We start from the raw sequence: 14583 nt of genomic DNA, 5'->3' as shown, positions 1-14583 counted from the left end.
CACGGACTACAAGTCTATCTATTGAACTTGCAGAAATATCTGGTGTTTCTGATCCATTTACATCATGGTTGGAGGACATTTTTGGACAATGGAGTGCTTGGATCACATCTCTTCTTACTACTTTGACTATTATAGTAATTGGTTTTGCAGAAGTAGGTTGTTGTATCGTACCTTGTATACGCCGCATATTAGCAAAATCTGCTAAAAAGGTGATACCCACTATGATGGCACAGAAAGCTATCTATGCCCAGCTCTTATGTTCACCCGGCTTTGATTATTTTTGTATTGGTCAGAACAATAGTGAAATGTGATATAAAGGCTGGCAGACATCACTAGGATGGACTGAAGTACTTCAAATATTTACTGTTGTTCTGGGACAAGATAAGAAACAAAAGGGGAAATGTCATGGAATATAAAGTGTTAAGTTTCAGAATGCAATAAGTGTATGTTTCTTACCTTGTATTGGACTATTGACCCTTAACCAGAAGGCTAAAACCTATGCTTTGTAGTGCCGGGAACTAGGATTTTAAGATAAGAAGTCAAAAGACAAATAATATAAGGCTAAGCTATGTTAACAGAGAAGACACACAGCGATAGCAGAAATATTGTCTAACGCAACAGCAATATCCTGACTGTAGTAATTTCTATGTCTAAGACTGGCCTTAAGAGCTTTGAGACTATTTGGTAGATGTCAATAAGCCTTATGATCAGTAAGCTTTGTCACCTATGTAACACTAATCTTTGTACCAAGTAACTCTTGAATCCGCCTTCGTCTTTCTGTATAAGAGTTAGTAATGTTGATAATAAAGTAGAATTCATTGAGATTCTCACTGGAGGTGTCTTGACATAACATGGAGTGATTTCATGCTATTGATAGATAATTGCTAGCAAATCTTCTCATCACGGGCTTCCATATCTACCAATTTGGCACCTGTCAACGAGGTCATCAGATCGGTACCGGTGTGGTCCGATAACATCCCCTTTCCGGCTTCCCATCAGCAGATGATCAGCTAAGCCAGAGCTGTTTCCAAGCCACTTGATAATCTGGAAGATTTTTTTGAACTTTCCACAGCTGACCCTGTAATAGCCTTCACAAGCATAGGAAATACTACAACCCCCCCGTTTAGGGTTTGTCACGCATGACGCCACCATTCTGTTACCCTCCAGTATGACCCTCGGCAGTAAATAAATAAATTGAGCCACAGACAGAAGTAACGTACCTCAGGTCCCTGGGAATGGCCAGGGCATTGCAAAACTTTACTAAGGCATCAGTTCTGAATACAGGTGCAATTTACAAAACATGGGCAGTGTAGGAAAAAGAAACAGACTTGCTAGTACCTCTACCCGGTGATACCAGACTTCAGGACGGCCGGATGTGAACAATAGCTAAGTGTACCTCTACACGGAGATACCCTAGACCAGGACGGCCACGTAGGACATTAATCAATGGGCCCAGACGTATGCACCTTCTCTAGCTCATACTCTCTTTCTCTTACATATCAACTCACTCAGCCACGGTTGCTGTCACACTGGAAACTAGGAGCAGCTCTTCTTTCTGCATTCTTCACTACATATGGGTTGAAGGTATTCCCATGTGGCTGGCACTCTCAGGAACCCAGAAGAATAGAGCCTCGTGAAGAATGGACCCATCTCAAACACTCCTATTTATAATCTCACTCATACTATGTGACAGGACATAAACTGATACTTTTTTAGACACGACCCAACTTGATCCAGACATTAACTCTCCATTTGCTGCAACTGTGCAATACACATAACAGAATGACAAGACACTTTTGCACAGAGCAGCAACACAAGACATTACATGTTTGACATTTATGGAGGAGGCCAACATAGCATGTACTGGGTCACTACACATATACTATTAAGCCTCCACCCACTGCTGTATAAGAAGCACAGAGGAGTGCGGGCGGCACCCTACGGGCGGGCACGCCCACGCCGCCGCCCACTGGCCAATCCAAGCTGCTGGGATGACCTCGACACAGGGCTCCAGGCTGCTGGAGCCGACGCCGGAGCGACGCGCGCCGACCGCGGGACCCCGTGCCGCACTGTATGGTAACAATCTCTGATCCATTGACCTTACTACAAGAAGATTGTGGTGACATCAGTGGTAGGAGCTGTGATGTCATCGGTGAGGTAGGAGATGCCCAGTGTCTGGATGAAGATGTAGTCTCACTGCTATTACACAGCGGACTGTTACACTTTGCTGATAGTCTGATTGATATGAAGATAAAGAGAAAGTTCTCAGTGATGGAAAAGTCTGACATATTACTGGATATAGACACGGCTCGTAATAAGATTATTATATCAGAGGATCTCAGATCGGCTTCCTATACCGCTACATCACAGAACAGACCTGATGGGCCTAAGAGGTTCACATCTTGTCAGGTGTTCAGCTCCCGCAGCTTCTCCTCTGGGAGACATTACTGGGAGGTGGATGTGAGTCGGGCGGAGAGATGGCTGATAGGAGTGGCCGGGCAAAGTCTGGAGAGGAAGGTTGCGGGTAACGAATCTTTTATTGGTTATAATAGCAAGTCTTGGGCCTTAACTGTGAATCCTGGTTTTGGAGCAAGTCACAACAAAGTGTTTCAGAGTCTGGTATCGGCCTCTCCTGTGCAGGCTGTCGGGATCCATCTGGATTATGAGGCCGGACGTCTGTCCTTCTACAAGCTGTGTGACCCCATCAGACACTTACACACCTTCACCGCCTCCTTCACTGAGCCGCTCTATGCCGCTTTCTTTGTGTTTGCAGATTCGAGCATCAGAATTATGAAATAATTACAGCTAAATGACGACTCTAAAACCTTAAAGCAAAACTTTTTACAATTATTACATTTTTAGGTCTAAAATTTTTAGATGATTTTTTTTTGTATATCTTTCTAGTGATTTTCTGATGCAGAGCGAGGAATCCCCCACAGACACAGATGTAAATGATACAATTATATCTACCTGCAACGACAACTAGGGGGAGCTCTCTGTATAATGTCTTATAACTGACTGCACATGCCTGAAGAAGGGGTGGAGCCCGAGACGTTGCTGTGTTTGGCAGTGATGTGTGTTTCACTTCGCTGGCTCTGACATGATCGCCGGCTTGTTATGGAAGACTCGGTGCACTTGGGTGACATGCAGGTATGATGTTATATAAAGCAATCTAGCTGATGAGTCCCAGCGGCCGGCGATCCTGCCCGCTTGTAATTACAGGTGCCGGCCACTCACATCTCTGACAGACGGCAGATCCCAGTGGCCAGTGCTTGTAATTACAGGTGCCAGCCACTCACATCCCTGACAGACAGTGGGTCCCAGTGGCCAGCGCTTGTAATTACAGGTGCTGGCCGATCACATCCCTGACAGACGGCGGGTCCCAGTGGCCAGCGCTTGTAATTACAGGTGCCAACCGCTCACATCCCTGACAGACGGCGGGTCCCAGTGGCCAGTGCTTGTAATTACAGGCGTTGGCCGCTCACATCCCTGACAGATGGCAGATCCCAGTGGCCAGTGCTTGTAATTTCAGGTGTTGGCCGCTCACATCCCTGACAGATGGCGGGTCCCAGTGGCCAGTGCTTGTAAATACAGGCGTTGGCCGCTCACATCCTTGACAGATGGCGGATCCCAGTGGCCAGTGCTTGTAATTACAGGTATTGGTCGCTCACATCCCCGACAGATGGCGGATCCTAGTGGCCAGTGCTTGTAATTACAGGTGCTGCCGCTCACATGCCTGACAGATGGCTGATCCCAGTGGCCAGTGCTTGTAATTACAGGTGCCGCCGCTCACATGCCTGACAGATGGCAGATCCCAGTGGCCAGTGCTGGTAATTACAGGTGCTGGCCGCTCACATCCCTGACAGACGGCGGATCCCAGTGGTCAGTGCTTGTAATTACAAGCAGACTCCGTAGACATAGAACATACCCCCCTCACTGCAGAACCTATACGTCAGACCAATGGGTTTTGCAACTGCAGGAAGAAAATGAATTAAAAAGTTTCATTTATGCAAAGTAAAAAACTTTTGCGTAAAAATGCATTTATTTATTTAAAGTGAATGAAGGCATTCATCTGCTATAATGATATATTAAGCTACTAAACCCTTAAGCCCGGGCTCACACGGCCGTATGCGTAAACTATATAAATATATATTTTTCTGTTTTCAAGATTTATATTTTCTTAAATAGTATCACAAAACCCCTAAAATACATGTGGAATGGTTGTGATTGTACTGAGCCACAGAGCAGGGTGTCATACCATTTTTGCATCAGTGTGTACGCCGTAAAGTCCATACTCCCCCCCCCCCCCTCCTCCATACAAGATGGCAAAACAGCTTTTTTTTATTTCACTCGTCTTAGACATTATTAGAAGTTCTTCAGTACATTATGTTCTACATTAAATAACACCGCTGAAAAATACAACTCCTGCCCCAAAAAACAACCCTCACATATAGTGACGGAAAATTAAGAAAGTTATGATTGTTTTGAAAGTCGGGAGCAGAAACTAAAAATCAAAAGAAAAAGCCCAGAATTTTTTACCTGTTTACATTAACCTGTACAGCGCCGACACACATGCGCAGTACAGATTATGAGGCGCCGTTGCTAGGCAATGACACAGATCCTGCAACTTTTCCGCAATGATTATGGGAAGCCATCTGCACGGAAGCCGCAGAAAATTACAGCATACTCCAATTTTCCTCCGTAAGCGGAAAACTGCAATCGATTTCCACTCCTGGGCAGGAAATCGCGTTTTGTCATAGCATGCTATGGGCGATATTTGCTGTAGGATCCGGAGGCATACGCCCGCTCCAGATTCTGCAATGCAAATCTGCCAGTGTGCAGGCAGTCTATATTGTACTAGTTGGGAATAGCTGATTAAAAAGTCCCTATATTTGTGTATACAGCTCCTGTGCAGACGTCACTCCCTTCCATCTGTCTCTTCTTGCTGATGGATCTCATGTAAATTAGCAAGAAGTAGAGAACAGATGGAAGAGAGTGACTGCAGGATCAGACCACAGAGGGGGCGCTAAATGTCTGTTACCATGGAGATACATAAGTTTGTTTCGGAGCTGTGCACAGAAAACGACAGACTTTTAATCAAGATTTATTGTTTGATGGTTTGGGGACAATAACAAATATTTCATAGTGAAGGTGGAGATAGGATTTATTGTCTAACAGCTGAAATAATTTACAAAATTTACTTTATATTCTGAAATTTTATGAAAATCTGATGATCCGGAACTGCAATAAAATGTGTCTTACAAGACGAGAAGTAGAACCAATGAGGAACGATATCTGTCAAAATGGACTAGTTTAATAGATTTCTGTGTTCATCTGATAATCCAGAATATGTTCTCATCTGGTCCCGGATTGCAGGAATGTTATTGTCTATATACTATAATTACGGGGAGGCTTCAGCCGGATCTGACTGATGGATATCTACTTTGTATCATGTGATTACTTCTCTCTTCACTGATAATAAAATATAAGACGCTGATCTGCCGTTTGTTTCTGGAGACGACCAATGAAATCCGATCGCTGGAACTGCTGATGACCCTTCACGGAACTCCTCTTCATGTCAATAGTGAGTGACGGGACACGTGCAGAGATGTCACCCCAAAGCCCTTCATGGGGGGATATTGGAGCAGCGGGTTGTGGCAAAATGGGAGTGGCCTTTCCAAGGGGTGTGGCTTATATAAAAGGATGGGACTAACTATAGCCGCAGCCCCTACATTAATTTTAGACCTCAGACCAAACCCTTAAAGGGGTTCTCCGGGGACATAATATTCTGTAAAACCTCTCAGCCTGCAGTAATATAACAGATTACATACTCGCCCTTCCACGCTCCCCCGCCGCTGCTGTTTCTCCAGTCCATGCTGAACTACACTTCCTGAAGATGAGTGATGACAACACCGACATGGGTCATGTGATCGCAGCAGCTATTCACCAGCTGAAGGGAGCCCGTGATTGGCTGCAGCAGTCACATGGCCCTTTTACCGGGATCATCATCGCCGGTTCCATGCACTTGGTAGTGAAGAACAGCGAGGACCAAAGAGACGGCAGTGGCGGGGGAGCGCGGAAGGGTGAGTATGTAATCTATTATAATACTGCAAGCTGTCCGAGGTTATACAGATATTATGTCCCGGGAGAACGCCTTTAACTTTATTTATACCCAACATAACCCCCAAAATAGTATTTAGCCCCACACCGGACCATATACTTACTGTCCTCGCTCTCGGCTCTTGTCCAGTGCTGGCACCACTACACTGGGTCTTGACGCCGGCCAGTATCAAGATCTTGTTGCCTCTGCACACTGGATACTGGTTGGTGTCGGCGCCCAGTGCTGTAGTACCGTGACTGGAATAAGGGGGCGTAAGAACACGGGCCGATAATGGGCTAATCCAATACATAATGGCTGATATTATTAACTGTGGGCACTATAACACCTCTTTCTTTTACTCGCTTATCCTATAACAAAAAACCTAGGACCACCTTCTTAATGCTAAATTCCGTGGGGTAGGCCACAGCTTTATTAATTATGAATTTGAAATTTACATTTTTTTAAACTTTCCAACTTTAGAACTTTTGTAAGCACTCTTCCATGCTATAACCTAACCTTGTATTTCCGTATGAAGGAACCATCCTGGATGTTTCGAAGCCCCGTTTTGTTCGGGCTTGCTAACCTTCCTCTAAAACACGTCCAGCATGGAAGCTCTATGCCTCGCACAAGCTGTGACAACTTCCTAATCATAACGACACCATCTTAGCACCCTTTATCCTCATAATCCTCCCTTCTGGGATGGGCAGGCGGGTTTCTTCTTGTCTTCTAACTTCTCCTTTCTTTCCTGCTTCACTCTTGCTCCTCTTCTTCTCCCTCTTCTGGATCTGACTCCTCCTCTTCCGCTCTCGTCTCCACCCACATCCCTCTACGCTCGTTCCCACTTAACCCTTTCTGTCCCCCAGTCCCTCTGCCTCTCATTAACCATTGCGCTGCATTCCAGACTGTGGGCACTATAACACCTCTTTCTTTTACTCGCTTATCCTATAACAAAAAACCAAGGACCACCTTCTTAATGCTAAATTCCGTGGGGTAGGCCACAGCTTTATTAATTATGAATTTGAAATTTAAATTTTTTAAAACTTTCCAACTTTAGAACTTTTGTAAGCACTCTTCCATGCTATAACCTAACCTTGTATTTCCGTACGAAGGAACCATCCTGGATGTTTGGAAGCCCCGTTTCGTTCGGGCTTGCTAACCTTCCTCTGAAACACGTCCAGCATGGAAGCTCTATGCCATACGGAATGCGAAATATCCCTATGATGCGTACCGCCCCACCCCCACCGACTCTAATCAATGCAGCCTCAATTCCATCCTGTAAACCCGATAAGAAGGTATCTAACCCCATGTCATTGAGGTGAATCCCGTCTCTCCTTAATGCTCCTCTTTCTCTGTCTTCCAACTCCCAATGTCGAATTGCAATTCCGCCCAATGAGTGCACGAACTGCGTCATTTTTAGGTTTATCAACTTCCTCACTCGATCGATTGCCTCTGGGTTCCTGGCTTCTCTCCAACACCTTCTTGCCACGATGTCCGACCAAACGATAACAGAACCCCAAAAACAGTCTTGGAAACGTAGCATGTCCTGCTTCATTAGGACCAGCAATTATCCCATCTTGATTTTTCCGAGGTCATTCCCCCCGGCATGTACCACTAGGATTACCCTTCGGGGGGTCCACCTGCTGATCTGCATTATTTCGTGCAATAGCCGGGGCCATTGGAGTCCCCTTATCCCCCGCCAATGCACCTTTACATCTTGGAAGCCTTAAATTTTCCCCATGGGGCGTATCATGGCCCTCTTATCTGCCCAATGCACGTAGGAGTGCCCGACGATCCAAACCGTCCACTCTCCATCAGCTGGAAAAACAGAAACTACACTGGCTAAATAACCTGCCAACTCGTATTAACTAAAAGAAAAATGTAACCGTTTTTTAACGTGTCATTACTCTAACTTAACGGATAATCAAATCAGGCCTAACGTATGATTTATAGGCATCTGACTTCCATCTACCGAGTCTCTTTAAGTCTTCTCCCGGCATACCACAGGCCTCCGCTACCGTGGCTGCTCCAATACGAAACGAATGTGTCCCAAACTTCCAAGGGTTTAGGTCCTCCTTCTTTAGCGCCGTTCTCAACACCACGGAAAATTGAAAACGTGTTACAGGAATACCAGATGAGTGAATCAAAAATTGTTGTGATTCAGGGCGAGTTGGAATATACTCCGCTACTAAGCTCATTGGGCACCAACGACCACCCATTCTATTTATTGTTAACCACTCGGTTTGTTTTTGCTTGCTGCCACCAGTTCGCTAATTCTAAGGGCCGCGAAAAATGCCAAAACGAACGCAACTCTAAAAAGCAACTTCTCCTGTGTATTCCTGCAAGTCACTTCCAGGACCTCTAAAAGTCCCAGCAAAATGGAAAAGGTGATGGGGCGACGTGAATCCACACGTCCCCCCTCCTTCTTCCAACCTTTTATGATTTTCTTAAAGACAAACTCCTTTGTCACATCCGTTTTTCCGTGCAGCTGCAATAAAAAAGCTACCCCTGACAAGTGCTTTTTTGCCACCCCCACTGATACTTTTTTCGCACGCAAGGCTGCCAACATATCTAACGTTGCCACTCGAGCCGTCTGACCATCGACCACTGTTCCACCTGTAAGATTTAACCATGTTGCCCATATGGCTTCGTAGGCTCTCCAAGTTGTGTCAGACACTGACGCTTGTACCAAAGCCGTCAATTCTCGTCGGCCAGGTTCCACAAGAACTGAGGGCAACGTAGCCCCTCTGCATCCGCTGTTGGGTGACGCTCCCTGAACGTCATCATCTGCGAACGAGAGAGAGCATCAGCCAGCCCGTTCTCGCAACCAGGCACATGTTTCGCCTTGAAGCATATATTCAGTTGCAGACAACGTAATACGAAATGCCTAAGCAAAGCCAAGACTATCTCAGACGATGCGGATTGCTTGTTTATGATGCTAACCACCGCCGCATTATCGGACCAAAAACAAATTCTCTGATCCGCCAATTGCGTGCCCCATATTTCCACCGCTACCACCAAAGGAAAAAATTCCAACAGAGTGACATTTTTTGTCCAACTCCTCTCAAACCACGACCTAGGCCATGTCTCTCTGCACCAATGTTCTTGGAAAATAACTCCAAAACCGGTGGAACCCGCCACGTCCGAAAATAAGTTAAGTTCTTTGCTCGAACTTTCCTCTTTTTGACACATGACTTGCCCGTTAAAAACGTGTAAGAAAACCTTCCACACATGGAGGTCCGCGCGAATACCCTTCGTTACCCGCAAAAAATGGTAGGGCTCTCTCGCCCCCACTGTCGCCAATGATAATCGTCTCGCGAATGCTCGGCCCATCGTTATGACTCTGCACGCAAAATTTAGCAGGCCTATGAGCACCTGCATTTGACGCAGGGTTGTCTTTTTTGACCATGCCATGGCCTCCACGGATTGTCGCAACCAAGCAACTTTTTCCGCAGGGAGCCTGAAAACCATAGCCATCGTGTCAATTTCAATGCCTAGGAACACTAGTTGTGTCACTGGGCCCATGGTTTTTTCTTCAGACAAAGGAAGACCGGCTCGCCTCATGAGTTTTCGAAACGTGGCTAACAGGATTTCGCAATCCCCGGATGTTTCCGAACCTACAAACAGGAAGTCATCTAAGTAATGTATCGCCGATGGGATGCCCGTCTCATATCTCACCATCCACTCCAAGAACGTACTGAAAAGCTCAAAATAGTAGCAAGAAATGGAACATCCCATAGGCAGACACATATCGACGAAAAATTGACTATTGATTTTGCATCCCAAGAGGTGGAAACAGTCGGGATGAACAGGAAGCGGGCGGAAAGCGGACTCAATGTCCGCCTTCGCCAAAAGGGCCCGCTTACCTGCTGTTTGAACCAGGCGAACTGCACCGTCGAAAGACGCGTATTTTACTGTGGCTTCTTCTTTTCTAATGCCATCATTTACCGAATCACCGTATGGGAAAGATAAGTGGTGGATCAGGCGAAATTTACCGGGTTCCTTCTTTGGGACTAGTCCCAGTGGAGAAACTCGCAAGTTATGAAATGGCGGCTCTGAGAACGGGCCAGCCATCCGTCCTAATTCGACCTCCTTTAACAATTTTGATCTAACCAAGTCTATATTGTCTGTCGCCGATTTTAAATTATGGCATAAGAAAATGCCCAAATCACAGAAGATCCCTTAAAACTATAATATTTTATTCCTATTACATTAAAACACATATATTGGGCTCAAGACACTCATCAACGTATGAAAAGGTAAGACAAAAACAAAACAACAATGAACAGAACACAACACACGTGCTAATGAATGTCACGGTGTTACCACATAAAGGAAGTATAATTTTAGACTCAATTTATACGTCTCCAATATGGCTACGCAGTTCTCGTGCCATAGGAACTTCCCATTAGGGGGACAATATACACATGGAGGGATAGGACGTCGCCAATCTCCCTAGTTGTATGTCCCATATATCTGAGATATTATAGTGTGATATGTTAGATATTATAGGATATTGTCCCAGTTTCTTCTAATATTCATGTGTAATTAGCCTGAGGAAACAAAAAATTCTAGACCTCAGTGAGTTGATGTAATCACTGACTGAATCGAGACATTTAGGGCTCATGTCCACGGGCAAAATAGGATTTAGGATCCGCAGCGGATTTCCTGCATGCGGATCCGCATCCCATAGGGATGCATTGACCACCCGCGGGTAGATAAATACCCGCGGATCGTCAATAAAAGGGATTTAAAAAAAAATGGAGCATGGAAAAATCCGGACCATGCTCCATTTTCGTGCGGGTCTCCCGCGGGGACGGCTCCCGCGGGCTTCTATTGAAGCCTATGGAAGCCGTCCGGATCCGCGGGAGACCTAAAATAGGAATTTAAAGTATTTACCATCCGGCGCGGGCGGGGAAGGTCAGCTGTTCCTCACGGCCGCATCTTCCTTGCTTCGGCTCGGCGGATGTGCCCGGCGCATGCGCGCGGCACGTCGGCGACGTGCCGGCGACGTGCCGCCGGCGTCAGGAATTCATCCGCCGGCCGAAAATGAAGATCCGGCCGTGAGGAACAGCTGATCTTCTCCGCCCGCGCCGGATGGTAAATACTTTTAAATTCTTATTTTCAGCGCTCATGTCCGCGGGGCAGGAGGGACCCGCTGCAGATTCTACATGTAGAATCTGCAGCGGATCTGATTTTCCCCGTGGACATGAGGCCTTAATGATTGATTCAAAAGGAGTGGTTCGAGTGGTTCAATGCATTTCAGTCGGACCCACGACTTTTCAAGAACCGGGTGGTCAATTGTTTAAAATACATATGTCCATCAATGTGGAAGGTTTGACAGATATATGAATCAAAGTAGATATATCTCGGTAGTTAGTTGTTTATGCAAGAGAATAGTTGCTAATATATCTTGATTGTATGTTAGCTCTCCTAATTGGCAGGTGTCAATTTGATATTTATGCACCGCCTCTTAGCAGCTACCATTGGTCTAACCGATTTGATAATATCGGTAACGTAGAAATGGGTTATTATTTTATAACACCATTCTCCTGCTATATAGACCAGTGTCTCAGCGCTCAGAGGCAGGGCAGGAGGCTACACCAACTAGTTTAGCCTAAAGAAAATTGCTCTCCTTTCAGCGCTTTAATTCAGTGTAGATAGTCAGTTAACTGAGTCAAGATTATTTGACCAAGGGCTCAGTTAGCTATACTAACAAGTTCGCTGACCTGTTTGCAGATCTAGATTTAAGTGGAGGGGTATTTTTTCCTCCTATGCTTGCTGAGTCTAGACGGTCAGTAAACTGGGTCAAACATTTGACCGAAGGTCTAGTGAGTTAAACAAGTAAACCTGCTGACCTTTTTGCAGATCTAGATTCAATCTGGGGGGTATTGTCTCCCTAATCTTGATCTTGATCTTTATCTTTTTCTCTGAGTGCTGAGACACTGGTCTATATAGCAGGAGAATGGTGCTATAAAATAATAACCCATCTCTACGTTACCGATATTATCAAATCGGTTAGATTGGTAGCTGCTAACAGGCGGTGTATAAATATCAAATTGACACCTGCCAATTAGGAGAGCTAACATACAATCAAGATATATTAGCAACTATTCTCTTGCATAAACAACTAACTACCGAGATATATCTACTTTGATTCATACATCTGTTAAACCTTCCACACTGATGGACATATGTATTTTAAACAATTGACCACCCGGTTCGTGAAAAGTCGTGGGTCCGACTAAAATGCATTGAACCACTCGAACCACTCCTTTTGAATCAATCATTAAATGTCTCGATTCAGTCAGTGATTACATCAACTCACTGAGGTCTAGAATTTTTTGTTTCCTCAGGCTAATTACACATGAATATTAGAAGAAACTGGACAACATCCTATAATATCTAACATATCACACATATATCTCAGATATATGGGAGATACAACTATGGAGATTGGCGACGTCCTATCCCTCCATGTGTATATTGTCCCTCTAATGGGAAGTTCCTATGGCACGAGAACTGCGTAGCCATATCGGAGACGTATAAACGGAGTCTAAAATTATACTTCCTTTATGTGGTAACACCGTGACATTCATTAGCACGTGTGTTGTGTTCTGTTCATTGTTGTTTTGTCTTTGTCTTACCTTTTCATCAGTTGATGAGTGTCTTGTGCCCAATATATGTGTTTTAATGTAATAGGAATAAAATATTATAGTTTTAAGGGATCTTCTGTGATTTGTAAATTATGGCATAAAACCAACGAACTATGTTCCACAAAAGGGATACTAAACCCTTTCGTGAACCCCTCCTTGAGCAGGCTTGCCTCCTGTCTCCTGTGGTATCGGTCGAGCCACATTTGCAGGTAACTACCTCTCACCGGGCTGCGTAGTGCCTCCGGAAGTGCCCACGACTGCCGCTCCTCGCTGCTTTCCAAAACAGCGAACCGCTGCATGCTGTCCTCCACAAACTGAGCATTCATGCCTAAATTTGCATGGTGCATAAAATCTACAGTGTCCTTCATTATACAACCAGCATGAACCATTTGGTTTAGAAGGAGCCACAGACGGCTGTTGCCCAGCCGCTGCGGCTCCCCCGAGAAAGGACATTTTTTGAGGACGTTGCGCCAGTGTCAGCTGTATCCAAACATCAGTGGCTGTTACGTGTGCTGCTGAGACATGTTGTTCTATTGTGATTCCAGAAGCACAGCACTCTCAGGGTTAATGATTGAGCTGGCTGGGTGTGGTACTTTCTGCTAGCCAATCCCCTGGATCTGTGCTCACATATAAACCCAGCTCCTGGTCAGTCTGTATGGCCCCCCAGGTGAGTAGTCATGAATCCTTGTCTGGTGAGGTTTGCAGTGTGACTTAGTTCATGTCCGTTTGTACGTTTAAATTCTGTCAGTTTTGTGTTAGTTTGCTGTGTGTCCTGCTATCTGTGTCCTGTCCTGTTGCAGCTTGTGGTGTGAACGGTGTCTGGTTCTGCTGGACTCCTGGTTAGTATAGGGACTAGCAGTATAACCAGGAGCTGTGAAGTGGCCTGCTAGCTTTCAACATATTGTACAACATGTCAACTAATACCTGGTATTTATATTCAGCTTCCAATCTGTTACTAGTGGTTGCATGTTGTATGCGGTGTATTCTGGGTCTGTCACGTGGCATGTGAATGCATCCTGTTCTGGTGCGTGGCTCCTAGGATCAGCTAGGGCCCAGATCCGAAGACCGCTGGGCTGCCCTTATAGAGGCAATGTCCCCGCTTAGGTAGGGCCACTGTCATCCTCCCGGTAGCCAGGGCCAGTTGCATGACCTGTGTGTATCCCCCTTTGGTCACGATTGTGTGGGTCCCGTGCTTTGCCTGCCCACACGACCGTAACATAATGCCCCCCCACTTACAAAAGGGGGTTCATATCTATGTTCAGGGGTGCATGCCATGTTCAGGTGTGGATTATGTTCAGGTGTGGAGTATGTTGGTATGCATGATATGTTGTATGCATTATGCATTATATGTTGCGTGTGAACAGTGACAGGTCCAGTGTCTGTGCAGGTGGCCAAACATCAGGTGTGGCTAGTCATGTTCTGAGGATGTTGGTATTCATATGTATGGTAGACACACTGTGTTGTAGTGTCTGTTGCATGCAATTGTTGAAGCAAGTTTCCCCGTACTTCCCCGCAGATGGTTTGGACACCTGCTGTTCCTTCCCTTCCTGGCGTTCTGGGGTGGTGCACTCAGTAGGTGCGGTACTGTGACCGCAAGTGTAGTCACTCGCAGGTTTCTCCCTTCCCTTGGCAGGTGCGGCCTCCGAACATCTGATTATTGTGTGCGTGGTGCGAGCTGGTGACGCCGGCCACGATTTTCCTTATAGGCCAGATAGGTGTTCTGGCGGCCCTTCCCCTTGTACGGTGGGTGTGGTGGTTCCATACAGCTTTGGTGGCATGCATGTTGTGTCTGAGTTCCATCTCAGTCTGTATTCCTGTTCCGGTGTCCGT

At 45.8% G+C, this 14583-nt stretch overlaps 1 protein-coding gene across 1 annotated transcript; it reads left to right on the top strand.

Moving 5' to 3' along the window:
• Window positions 1–2073: 2073 nt before the first annotated feature.
• On the top strand, window positions 2074–2809 carry LOC136577401 (tripartite motif-containing protein 60-like). Its single transcript, XM_066577303.1, has one exon. The coding sequence runs from the start codon at window positions 2074–2076 to the stop codon at window positions 2797–2799; it is 726 nt and encodes a 241-aa protein (XP_066433400.1). The 3' UTR covers window positions 2800–2809.
• Window positions 2810–14583: the final 11774 nt, after the last annotated feature.

This window comes from Eleutherodactylus coqui, chromosome 8, assembly GCF_035609145.1.
Source record: "Eleutherodactylus coqui strain aEleCoq1 chromosome 8, aEleCoq1.hap1, whole genome shotgun sequence".
Taxonomy (NCBI): domain Eukaryota; kingdom Metazoa; phylum Chordata; class Amphibia; order Anura; family Eleutherodactylidae; genus Eleutherodactylus; species Eleutherodactylus coqui.
Note: the sequence above shows the minus strand (reverse complement) of the source record. Positions and strands in the feature narration are given on the sequence as shown.

Coding starts and splice junctions, on each gene's coding strand:
- LOC136577401 (XM_066577303.1), top strand. CDS start 2,074: ATGGTAACAATCTCTGATCCATTGACCTTACTACAAGAAGATTGTGGT.